General features: G+C 42.1%; 1 protein-coding gene across 3 annotated transcripts; it reads right to left on the minus strand.

Annotated features, from left to right (window-relative positions):
- Nucleotides 1-112: 112 nt before the first annotated feature.
- Nucleotides 113-12,140, minus strand: rcc2 (regulator of chromosome condensation 2). 3 transcript variants are annotated; one of them, XM_067526273.1, is made up of 13 exons: nt 11,983-12,140; nt 9,801-10,016; nt 8,469-8,562; nt 6,446-6,589; nt 6,160-6,291; nt 5,994-6,082; nt 4,810-4,924; nt 4,527-4,693; nt 4,262-4,442; nt 3,405-3,510; nt 2,781-2,853; nt 2,390-2,467; nt 113-1,148 (listed from the first exon to the last, which is right to left on the minus strand). In XM_067526273.1, the coding sequence occupies exons 2-13, from the start codon at nt 9,999-10,001 to the stop codon at nt 1,044-1,046; spliced, it is 1,485 nt and encodes a 494-aa protein (XP_067382374.1). In that variant the 5' UTR covers nt 10,002-10,016; nt 11,983-12,140; the 3' UTR covers nt 113-1,043. The 3 variants fall into 3 exon arrangements, with proteins under 3 accessions (XP_067382374.1, XP_067382375.1, XP_067382373.1); XM_067526274.1 differs by lacking the exon at nt 11,983-12,140 and adding an exon at nt 11,718-11,960; XM_067526272.1 differs by lacking the exon at nt 11,983-12,140 and adding an exon at nt 10,980-11,650.
- Nucleotides 12,141-12,490: the final 350 nt, after the last annotated feature.

A 12,490-nucleotide genomic window follows, 5' to 3' on the forward strand; every position in this document is an offset into this window, starting at 1 on the left:
CGTCACCTCCAACCGTTTTGTGTGGAGTCTTTCTCCTGTTCTCTTGCAGGTTTGACGCAAACACCCCGCTATGAAACACACAGCATAAAAACGGCACAGAGGTGGAGAGAAGTCATTTTACATGAATCTTTATTTCAATTTAAAAAAAACAAAACCAAAACTTAACCCAGAGAAATTTCACCATTTAAAAAAAAAAAAGGACTTAATACAAGTAGCAGGGAAACATCTCTGCTGTGTTTAAAACAAGCACGTGCCTTCTTTTCCAGCACAACTTGATAACGTCGAACCGTTTCCAGAGAGCGCGTTGTTAGTTCGGACCTGCTTGAGAAACCGCTTTGAGCGTTGGAAAAGTTATTATTCAAATTAGCAAAAGACGAGCGAGCAGACACGGCGGCCTTGGAAGGACTGAGGTGTGCATCCTGGATGCAAACGCTGAAGACGACGAGAAAAAGGAATGTAACATCGAGCCGCGTGCGCTGAATCGGAGCGTCACGCTCCGAATCCTGATTGTTATCTGTGGCGACTGTGCGCACGTGCTCACATTAACTCAACTGTGAACCACGCAAACAAAACTTCCATATCCTGAACACACGTAGAAAAAGGCACAGGTATGGAGTGTTGGTCTTTGAAAAGCCCCTCAGTAGGAAAAGACTGAGGGTCCTGTAGTAGCACCCGTAAATGTGACACAAAGAACTATCAATTCAAATACTGCAACAAAAGAACACAACGACGGAGACAAACGTTTGGCTGTTTTACAAAATGGAAGAAGGTTCGAGAAAACACGACTGCTGGGTGTGAAGTGCTTGGAGCAGACTGTTGCAGGTTCATCCGGCTGCCTGCAAATTGTCCAAATTGGTGTAGAGCCACTTTGCTGGTAGTTGAGATGTGTGGATTTCTTTCGGACCCGTTGACGCCTCCCTCCCTCCCCCCCCCCAGAACTCAACCGTCCCACTAGCGCACCACCCAGGACCGGGCCAGCTGACTGAGAGTGGCCGGTCTCTGCTGCAGTGGGACGGGTTGAGCTGGTGCTGCCGCGCGCCGGGTCAGATTGTTCGGGGGTTGTACTCGGGCAGCTTTTTCAGCTTGTCCTCTTCCTGCGGGGTGTCCTGTCTGGCAATAACCAGAGTGTGAGCGTAGCCCATCGCCACCTGCAGAAAACAGGACAGTCATCAGCAAGTTGGCTTCCTGCTGTAAAATGAATTCATCACATTCGTGTCTGAAAGTTGCTTCACTTTTCACGTTTCTTCTTAAAACCTTTTTATTTAAAATGTCCTTCATTACTAAAAGTGTAGTTGCTCATTTGGACAAGCTGCTCTCTTCTCTCCAGTCTTGTAATAAAGTGCTTAGTGTGTCCACAACCCCATTTTCCTCTGTCCTCACCCCCCAAAACTATTCTACAGCCGTGTGCAGATTCTTTTTTTGTTCAGTTTCTTCAGAACTACATCAGTCACAGCATTTAAAATGGTTGCTAACAAAATGCAAAATAAAACCACACAAATATACACAGTTGCTCTATGTACAGTTGCTGGGGGAAAAAAATAAATAAAAGGTACTGTTTGCCATTTCCTGGTTTTCTGCTTAAACTGGTCATGGAGTCAGGTGTTAGCAAACCTGGAGTCAAATAAATGACACAAGAATGGATGTGCGGTTTAGAAAATACCTCGACTTGTAAAAACCCAAACAGGGTCAGTGTGGATTTCACAAGCAGCATCAGCTGATGTGAGCCTCAAAAAAAAAAAAGAAAAGAATGAAGGCCTATGATCGCGAGTTGTTGATTAGCGTGTAGCTGGAAAGATCTACAGAACAACCTCAAAGACATCAGACATTCATCCACAGTTAAACATATTGTCCATAAATGGAGACATGTAGGTTCTTTGGCTACTCTCCATAGAGGTGAGAGTCAGCCAGCCAAGATTTGTCCAAAGGCACAACGCAGAAATCTCAATGAGGTAAATAAGGACCCTAGAGTATAAGATAAAGAGGGCTAATTGCAGATTCATTTAATTCTTAAGTTCACGCACAAACGCCGTCACGCTCACCACAAAGCCTGACGGTGACTGTGGAAAGCAGCGCCAGCAAAAAGAACAACGCCTGTGTTTGTCGCCATTTGACTGATCTACACATAAACTGGCCTTCACACAGTCCATGCTGACAAAGTTTCAGGCAGTACATGCACAGTCTATCTGGACCCTAAATCGCTGAGGAGGGACAAAGTTGAAGTCACAGATTCGGTGGTGGACTCAAGCGGCCTTCATAGTTTCACTCTATGTTTGACCAAAAATATGTTTGTATGAACACTTTGTGAGAGTAACACAGATGTGACTTAAACAACTCAAACCTGTAACAACATCACACACGGATTCTGTGGTATATTTACGTTGCCGTTTACCTGCTCAATGTAGATGCCATCCAGGGTCTTGACCTCCTGGGCAGTGGTGGCAGATTTGGGTTTATTGTCTCCATATCCCTGAGGAAGAAATGCCAATTTACCATCAGTGCTGAAGGTTCATGTGTCATTTTAAAACTTCAGTATCTGCAAACAGTTTTCTACCACTGTCACTAGCCAGGACTCATCTTCATGCCAAGGTCAAAAAGCCTCTGCAACAGAAGTGAGATCACAGGACACTAAACGTTTCACACCAGATCATCATCATCATCATCATCATCATCTGGCATCTTCCTATAAACAGCACATCTCCCCAGTTCCACAGGACAGTACATATGGACTAAACATCAGTGTCATGTAATGATGCAGCCATAGCTGAGGCATCAGGTCTTACCAGCTCTCCAAATGTAGGCGAGGGTCCCCAGCTGATTGTACTCTCATCTGCAGCAACGATGATGCTGCTCTTCCTGTTAAAGACAAACACAATGTCAGACTCTACAGAAGAAATTAAAAATAAAATTAACTGGCTTCCACACCACTAAAGAGGACACTTTTGTCCCCCCTCTTCTGATTCCCCAATGATTCGTAATATTCAGAGAGAGATATTTGCTGCACCAGTTCACATGTTACATCTGAATATTGCAAGTTGCATGTTGTGCGTGGTTCAGTTTGAGCTGCATGATGTGGAAAATGTTGTGGGAAACTAGTTTTTACAACATGCACAAAAACTTTATTTTGAGTTAAAAACGTAGATGGCGGCTGACTACAATAGCCACCTTGAGAAGACTAGAAGACTCTACACTGCTCTGAGCTTTATTGAGAGATAAAAACGCAGATGTAAAGCACTAGAATTCCACTTCCTTTATTCCGTCCCTAGAGGGCAGCTAACACCAACTAGACAACAGCTGCCTGCTAAAACCCTCCTTTATTGAAAAGCACAGTAAAACATACTGAGGGTCACAAATTATAATAGAAGTAAACTGTCAGAGAGTGAATGAGAAGTAACGCTGGAACTCACCCACATGCCAGGCTGCGGATCTTCCAGCCACACAGATCCTGTACAGCTTTGGGATACATGGTGGACTCTCTGGAAGGGTTTGTCACCCCCCAGAAAAACAGCCCTCCTGTAAATTCAACACTGATCAGACATCAAGCACTAAAGCACACAAACACCACTGCTACTACCATGTAATATTCAGCAGGGCTGCACCATATCATTTCAATATTGTCATCAGTGTGCGTGTGTGCATGCACGGACAGTATTCACACTGCAGGACATGTTTTTTCAAGTTAGGCAAATAGATTAACACATAATGCTGCAGCTTGGCTGCTGGATACAAAGGGAGAAGTCTAACCGGGCTCCAACCTCGTACTCTGCAAATTTCAGGAGCTCTCACTTTTGGACATTTACTTCAGGATGTTGGTTTCCTGTTAACATGGAGCTGCACAGGAATTAAAACAAACGCATCTTTACACTCTGCTAACACCAGCAGCTAAAGCTAATATTAGGGAAGGGAGATATAACAGAAGTAAAGTTATGTGTATACTGCCACCGAGTGGAGAGTCACAGGGACAAATACAACACCTTAATAAAAAAAGAGTGTCTGTCAAATGGGAGATCGCTGTGTAAGTTGCTTTTTTTTTTCTTTTTTTTAAATTTAATGATTTAATATCCCCACTGCACATTTGAGTGGCTCCTTCATGCACTGAGGTGGGTAGAGAGCGAGTCAATATCGGTATTTTTATATAGTAATATACACACTGCAAATATAATGCAATGTCGGTGTTCTGAGATGTCGTGCAGCACCGGTATTCAGTATCATAATAATGTAAGTGGGCCTTCTGGAGGGAGACCGTGCAAATACATCTTCCTACCCATCTCACTGACAGCAAAGGAACACTGATAGCCCGTGTAGATCTGAGTGGCACCACGTCCAGGGAAGTCAAACAGTTTGACCAGTCGGGGAACCATCTCGTCCTTCTGCTCTGTATGACCCAAACGGCCGTAACCACCAAAACCCCAGCTGAACACTCGCTTCTGAGAGTCCAGCACCAGCTGCAAACACACAAGTTTTCCATGTAAAGGATGAAGACGTCACTTTGGACAACTGTTCAATTTGATGTGCGAGTATTTCCTCACCGTGTGGTTGCCCCCGCAGGCCACATCTCGGACCACCACGTTGGGCACCGGCATGATCTGCCCATCCTTGGACTTTTCAATGAAGATGGCAACACGGCGTGGAATGAGCTCACAGTCAAACTCAATGCGCTGAGCGCGAGCTATAAACTTCCCGTCGCTGTTGTGACCTACAGAGACAGATGATGGGTCAATGTTATACTAATATTGCAAAGATATGAAGTAAAGTTGAACTGGCATTGTATTTTTGGAGGCCAACACATGTGACTGCAGGTCCTCATCATACCTAGCTGTCCATACTCTGGGCAGCCAAAGGAGTACAGGTTTCCTTTGCAGTCTACCACCATGCTGAATTCTGCACCGCAGGCCACCTTCACCAGGGGCTGGCCATTGTAGGAAATCTGGAGACACACGGAGAGAGAGAAAGGACGTTGTAGACACTTAGCACCATCTACTACTGCATTCAGGTTTTCCACGGCCACCAGCTCCATTGAATGTTCAGTCACCTGTCTATTGCTCTGGTATGTACCTCAAAGAGCAGGCTCCTGCTGTGGCTGACTGCAAGCGGGTTTGATTTGACATGCTCATAGCTTTAGATGCTGCTATTGTGCTTATGGTAAAACTGCAGGTATGAGACTGGCCGCAGGTGCTTTAACAGAGGCTCTGCCAAATTTGTTTTTCATGAGTGTAACAGAAGCCGAATCCCGGAATTCAGATTTTAAGCAACAGCTTCAAATCCTGGCAGGAGCCATTGCCGTCTCCTACACGCATATGCAGAAGAAGCAGGCGGCACCTTGTGTCACTGTACAATTAGATTGTAAGCCATTCTCCCACACCAAGACCAGGGCAGAGGATCTCAATGCAGTCACTGACGTCCTAACTGGGGAATTTTCCATGGCCCAGTCTGACCGTTATTTTTCAAACCCAGTAGTAAACTTTAAATTATTGGATCCATTACATGCCAGATGAAATACTGCGGTTTTAATTAGGTTAACCACCACATTATACCAGTGTGTGCAAACTGTACATCATCCAAGTTCTTCAGCTGACAAATTACGTTTGTGAAATTATTCAGAATATTTGTGGGATTTTTTTTTTTTTAATATGATTCAAGTTTTTTCACCCATTCTCATAACACAAGCAGTACAAATAAAATAAGGGTCAGGTACAGTTTTTCTTTCTTCCTGCATAAATATTGCCTGATCAGACTTTAAAAACAACATCTGGACCTAAATAAAAGGCATCCAATTTAAACTAAATAGATAAAAACGCATCTATTCAATCATTTATTGTAGAAAATTATGCAACATAAACTTTACACGTGTGGCAAAAGTTTGCATTCAGGACTGAACGTTGGATCATGTTTTTGCAAAAACTGAAAATTCTGTATCACTGTATCTTTGAGAGCCTGGCTCACTTCAGTTATCAGGTTCTACAGAGTATATATTGAGTTTCGAAGTGCTGACTTACCGGTGCTGGGCTGAGGACTGCATCAGTCTGGTTGCCCTGACCAAGCTGGCCCAGCTTGTTCTCACCAAACGAGTATGCAGTGCCATCCTCTGTGGAGAAAGGCTGACGTGAGACTTTCACCCGCATTCACACTATCCCCTGGGAAAGGCACTGCGGTGGAGTTTACCTGTGAGAGCCATGGTGTGATTGCGTCCACATGCTGCAGAAACAATCACATGATCTGCGAGGTGCTCTATTAGCTTGGGAGCCTCCAGACGCTTGGTATCACCATGACCCAGCTGACCTTTGTCATTACGACCTGACGGAGCCAGAAACCACAAGACTCAAACACTAACACCAACCTGTATGTAAATCCAGGTTACATACAGTCAATAATGTAAACTTAACTTTATTTAGAGGGTATTAAACGACGATGTGTTAGGATGTGCCCCACACGATATTTGCTCACTTACCCCAGCTCCACAGCTTGCCCTCGGTGGTTATGAGGAGACTGTGTGCAGCACAGGGACCAGACACCACACAGGTGACCTGGACATCATTCAGACATCCGTAGCGGTGAGGACCCCACAGATTCTGGCCCAAGTTACGGAAAGCAGCTGGAAACGGAGACAACACGTCATTGTCTATTTCATGCACAAAGCTAGTTACCACAAAAGTATGTGACAGTTTTCTTTAGTAAAATATTATTTCACCTTTTATTTCTGACCTTAAAATGTTTAGATGTCACAAAGGGCCAATCATTTTAATGACCTCACCACTAAACTCACGTACAATGTTACAGTTGCAGTTAGTAATGATGGACAAAACAAAGCTTTCCGAGTCACCATGAAGCATAAAGCGTTCACGGTTTCAGAGAATCTTGCACATCACCTCACAGCCGGGGATCAAACCAACAACTGCGAGACTGGTGGACGACTGCTCTATCACCCGTGCCGCAGTCGTAAAAGCTTGTAGTATAAAAACGGATAATACCATAGCAGAATAAGAAGCACATCTACTATTCCAAACTAGTGTTATCTGATCCAAAAGAACCTTCACATGGGTTGGTAACATTTGTTTTGTGAAGCGAGGCATCAAAACATCTCACTGCGAGGCTTCTGCATTAAAAGGCCAAAATTGTGTCTATGACAAAGACACTAAAAGTCTCCAAACATTCATGCAGAACGGCAAACACATCCAGTGATGAGTCACTTCGTTGTGCCGACTGTAAATGGGTTTCCAGACTGTCAAGTCTGTTCAATCAGGAAAAAGAAATTATGGACATAGTCCGGGTAACAAAGGGACTTTGAGTTGGGATTTATAGGCCGAGCAGAATGGCTAGGAGCCATTTCACGATGGTACACTGCCCTTTAGATCTAAAAAAAAAAACCAAAACGATTTGTTGATAAAGAAAATTACAGAGTAGTGCCAGCCTGTTCTTTTTTGGAGCAAACTGCTGTTATACTTCTGTGTGATATGTTTGATACATATTTAAAACAAATGAAGCATTTAAATGTGTGTTTGATGCTCTGGCAGACACAGCCTCTCACATATCTAGAGATTGGTCTTTGTCTATGTGCAGCTGCTCCTGCTCACACCCCCAACCCCCCATCCAGTCACAACAAAGCTGATTTATCAGCGTGTACCAGAGTAGTGAGGGAAGGATGGAACAAGGCAGCCCACAGCCTGCACTGGCCCGCTGCAGGGGGGCAGCGCAGAACATGCATACATATGAATAGACATTACTGTCACAATCAATTAAAGAAATCTCACCGGCTTTAACACATATGTGGTGTGTGCATCCCAAACAAAAGCACACGCGTACACCTAACATGTGGTCTGCACTTATTTTGTTCTCCCTGCAAATCCTCATCAGTCCTTTGAAGCAATTCTGTCTGGCTACATCACAACTCTACACCACAGGGAGATGGTCGGGAAGAGAAGAGAGAACCCCTACTTTAAATAAAGAGGTCACAGTGAGCCCTTGTAAAGACCAGTGGTACGTAGATTAAAGAATGGGTTCATAATTTCTGACACTTTATATAACACAAGTTAATGATAATGCTTCAACGATTCGAACTGTTCCTTTAAGAGCTACGTATGAACAATATAAAGGGTTTGTGGGTTTTCAAAATTCACGAGTGGGTCGAGATCTGAAGAGATAGATACATTTCTTCACTACTTGTCTGCATAATTCTGTTTAAATATGACACCAAAATGGATGTTCACCTCATCATTATCAGTGCAGATTTTACATTTTATCTGCTCACATATGCTTCTGCACTTCAGTGGTTATTAGAATTCTTTGTCGTTGATGTCTCAAACGACTATAATGTTAAAATTGGATATTGATATTTAAAATGAAATATGGGAGAAAGGATTGAGGGGAATAAAATACACACAGCTTTACCACACCACTGCCTGTTCACTTCGCTTATCTTGCGGGTAGAAATGACGACAAGTCAAAATGAGCTTTTTCATGGAAAAATATTCTACCTTGTTGTTTGGGCACCTCTTTTCTTCCAATCAAATCCCAGTTGGTTGCTCCAAAGATGAGCAGTTGACCTTTTACCTTTGGACACTCAAGTTTCTGTAGAAAGGAGAAAACCGTGAGGTCAGTAACATATAAACAGCTCATAAGTTAAAGCCTAAAGTCATAAACTGAAGTGTTTGAGCAACAGCTGCAGCATGTTATTAGATCATGGAAATAGTCTGCATTTGGGAAACAGATTGCTAAATTTGAAGGAAGCCACCAGTTATACTCATTTGCTGCCTGAACTCTAAGCTTAAATTCCTGATTTTAGAAAATGCTATTTATTGAAAATGTTGCAAGCAGCCGTCTTTCTGCAACAATACACGATCCATCCTGAAAGACACTGGACATTCAGGTTATGGAATATACATATTCTTATTGCAAAGCCACACAACTCAGTTAACAGCCACGGAATGAGCACAGAGACACAAAGAAACAACAAAATAAACTAAAACACAGGATGATCACTAAGATGCAAAACATCCATAAAAATACTAATTTTGAACAATATGCCACTGAAAATATATCTAAAAACACATTGCAAGAGAAGCTATTAAACATGAGGAATCAGCTGAAAAGGTGAGATTGGTCAGAATGGATTTTTACCCCAAATAATCTGGTAGTGGATTTACAGATATGATCTTAATGTTCTTGACCGGCTCAGTCTTCCCCCCCAAACGCTCAAATCAAACGTGTTTGACATGTTCGACTTCAGATCTTGCTGTGTGCAAGTAAAATTAATGTTGACTACGTCAAGACAATACAATATTCCATAGAATGTTTTCATCACTTTTGTCTGATTTGAGAATTAATTATTTTGAATATGAGATTAAAAAGCTTTGGCTTCAGCCTAGTGATGGGATTTCAGAGAACCTTTTAATTGTAACGAATGAACATAAAGTAGGAAAGAAAGTACACAGCAAACACTGAACCTCTTAGAAAATATTTCCTTTTGTCAGAGAGACGATAAGATATTGAAGAAATCTAAATTCCTTCCCTCAGCGTCAGACTGTCCTGCATTATACTGAAAACTATACTAAAACGCAAAAACATCCTCAGATAAAAATAATGTCAACAGTTGACATCACTGGTATTTCTGACTTTTGTAAGAATAATAAGACTCATAATTAAATGTTTGTCATTTCTATTTTTAACCTCCACATCAACGTACTTTCCTGACAGCAGAGGTGACTCACAGGTGGGAGGTCAACATTAAAAACACAACACAAAAAGGTGCGACAGAGACCATGTTCCTAAAATAGCCACTTAGGTTTCAGACGGTACGTGAAACCTACTATTTTCTCCTTGGCGTCATCTGCCACAGTGACGGGCTGGAGACCCGACTTGGCGGCAGGCTTCCCAGGCTTCTTGTTGTTTTCCTGCTCAAAGTCAAACTCGTCATCGCTACTGAAGTCCCTCTCTTTCCTCTTGTTGCTGGTCCTCTTCTTTTTCGTGCTGCCATTCCCTGAGATGTCGGTCACCTTCTTACGTGGCATTTTTTCAGTCAGAAGCTGTTGTTGTCAGAAAGAGGGAGTGATCAGTTTATATACATATTTGAACAAACATCTGAAAATGTACTACTCAAAGCCGTAGAGCTAACTGTCTATCACTGGTGGAAGAACTAAGACACCTTACTTAATTAAAAGTAATAATACCACAGCGTACTAGGATTTTGTTCGCATCATTACTCTGATACTGCAAAGTAACAAGAACTGTCAGATAAACATAGTGGAGGAAATGATACAGGTTTCGACGACGATCAAAGCTAAAATGATCTACGCCTCAGTTACAATGCATGAGTAATACTTATCATAGTCAGAGACCATTTCTCCATTTTCATCTATATTTAATAATAGTTTCCAGGAACTAAGATCAATCGCTCAAGTACTTAATTACAATTTTGAGGTACTTTTACTTTGTTTATAAATGCTGGACATTGACCAGATCGTGAAAGATTGACCATGATCAAATCAAAAAACCTGCTTACTTTTTGCTGCAACAAATGAACAAGACAACGGGTCTAGTTTCAATGTCGTGCATCGCAGTATAGTGAACTACAAGTAACAGATTAGCCAGAAATAGAAACCTCAAGTAAAAGTGAGAGTACTTTTGCACACAATTTCAAAACCAGTCTATGTAGTAGTACCTACATATACAGGCTGTAAAACAAGTACTGCACTAAGAACACAACGTATTTTGAACTGTATTGAATTAGTTCTTAATACATACTGATGATTCATCAATTAAGTTGATAAAAAAGACAAAGATCTATAAAGAGCTGATTTTAGCTACTTTATGTACCAACAGCTGGTTAATCCCAATAACACACGAGCATTAATTACTTTGTTAGATTTCACATGAAGAATCTACAACTTTGAAAAGTAGCCAAAGTAAATGAGGTGAATCAAGAACAACACTGTACAACTAAAACAAAGTTTAAAGTACCCAACAATTGTACTTTTTGCCTTACTTACCACATCGGGAATTTGAAATGTCATAAGCACAAAATTGACCCATATGAATGTAATCAATGTAGTAGGTTAAGAATTGGATGGCAAACCCAAATTTGTAAAGGCCTGAGCAATTTATGCTTTGTTTGAATGTTCACTTCGGCCTTAAGACGCATTTAAAATGTGGATTTGTTTGAAAAGAAACGTCCAAGGTCCCGGAACATGTTGGCATTTAAATTTAAATGGAAGTGAAGTAAGAATTGTGTCCAGTTGCCCTTATAGACCAAGCTACTAACGGTTTGTAGCGTAGTTGGAACAAAGCATCACAACAACACACGGTCCGCTGCTGTTACTGCGGTTCGTCTTTAAAAAACTTCGTCTCCAACACACAGCTGCGCTCGGCTCTGCTGTCAACCAGCAGCGGTTTCAAGCCAAAGTGGGCTCACTTTTAAAAAGAAAAATCCCCTTCGTCGTCGCGTGTCCGAGTCGATCAAAGGCAAAGGCAGAACGCGACAAACGTCAAAGGCAAAGTAAACGGACTAGAGCTTTCACCGGCGGCGGCGTTGGTAGCGTCGGTTAGCCGTTAGCCTCATTAGCCTAACGAGCTAACCGCTGTCGCTCTTTGTTCACATAATGGGTGAATAGCAAGCTAGCTGGCATGCTAACACACGAGATGTAAAGTTCCAGCGTTAGCCATCACACACACACACACACACACACACGCACGCGCTGGCTAAACTTTTATGTCGTAAGGAATCTCACCTTAGGCGTCAACTCCGACTAAAATACGCGTGTGTGAAATGAGCGAAACAGCGGCTCATTAAGCGTACGTTGCCTCGCTGCCTGTAAGCTAACAGCCAGTCAAAATAAAGACACTACCGCTACATGAAACGATGCAACAACAACAACAAAATAACTTTTTTCCCCCGCTATATTTTCTGCATTGTTTTCTTTCGCTTCAGCGTACGTGCAATCTGCGTGACTTCGAAGGAAAAAAGCAAACGCGTTATTATGATAAATGATGTACCGGTGATTTCCTGATTCAGCAGCTCCGTGTCCGTCTCCGGTTTGATTGATTTGAACAAAAGAAGCTGCAGTTTGCTGCTTTGTCACCACGTGATTCTTTTTAGACTTATTATTCATACAGGAAACCAAGCTGGGAGAAAGTACTCGCAGTACCTCAAAGTAACCGAGTACCTTTACTTTGATGCTCTGACAACGATCTGGAGATGCTTGTGCTTTAATGGCGTGTTCACGTTTTAATTCCACCACACTTACTTTTCACTGCACCTCGTGAATTCGGCAGCTTGATGTCGATTCTTAATGAAAAATAACATACGAATACATGATAATGTAGAAATATGAAACAACCACATTGAGCAGCGGTGGCAAACGTACACCAAATTTAAGTGAATGAATTAAAAAAAATACTCACCTAAAAGTACCGCTTCAGCTTCTTAGCTCAGGTTGAAGTAGTAAAAGTAGTAAAATTTACTTTAGGCACAAATTTAAATAGGAAAATAAATAAAGACATA

This window comes from Channa argus, chromosome 13 (genome assembly GCF_033026475.1).
Source record: "Channa argus isolate prfri chromosome 13, Channa argus male v1.0, whole genome shotgun sequence".
Taxonomy (NCBI): Eukaryota; Metazoa; Chordata; class Actinopteri; order Anabantiformes; family Channidae; genus Channa; species Channa argus.

What these genes read in the sequence shown, in the direction of transcription:
- rcc2 (XM_067526272.1), bottom strand. Translation starts at nt 11,003, where the DNA reads ATGACATTTCAAATTCCCGATGTG. An exon ending in CATTTCAAATTCCCGATGTG is followed by an intron (nt 10,017 to 10,979) that starts GTAAGTAAGGCA and finishes TGACAACAACAG; the next exon opens with CTTCTGACTGAAAAAATGCC. An exon ending in ATGACGCCAAGGAGAAAATA is followed by an intron (nt 8,563 to 9,800) that starts GTAGGTTTCACG and finishes TCCTTTCTACAG; the next exon opens with AAACTTGAGTGTCCAAAGGT.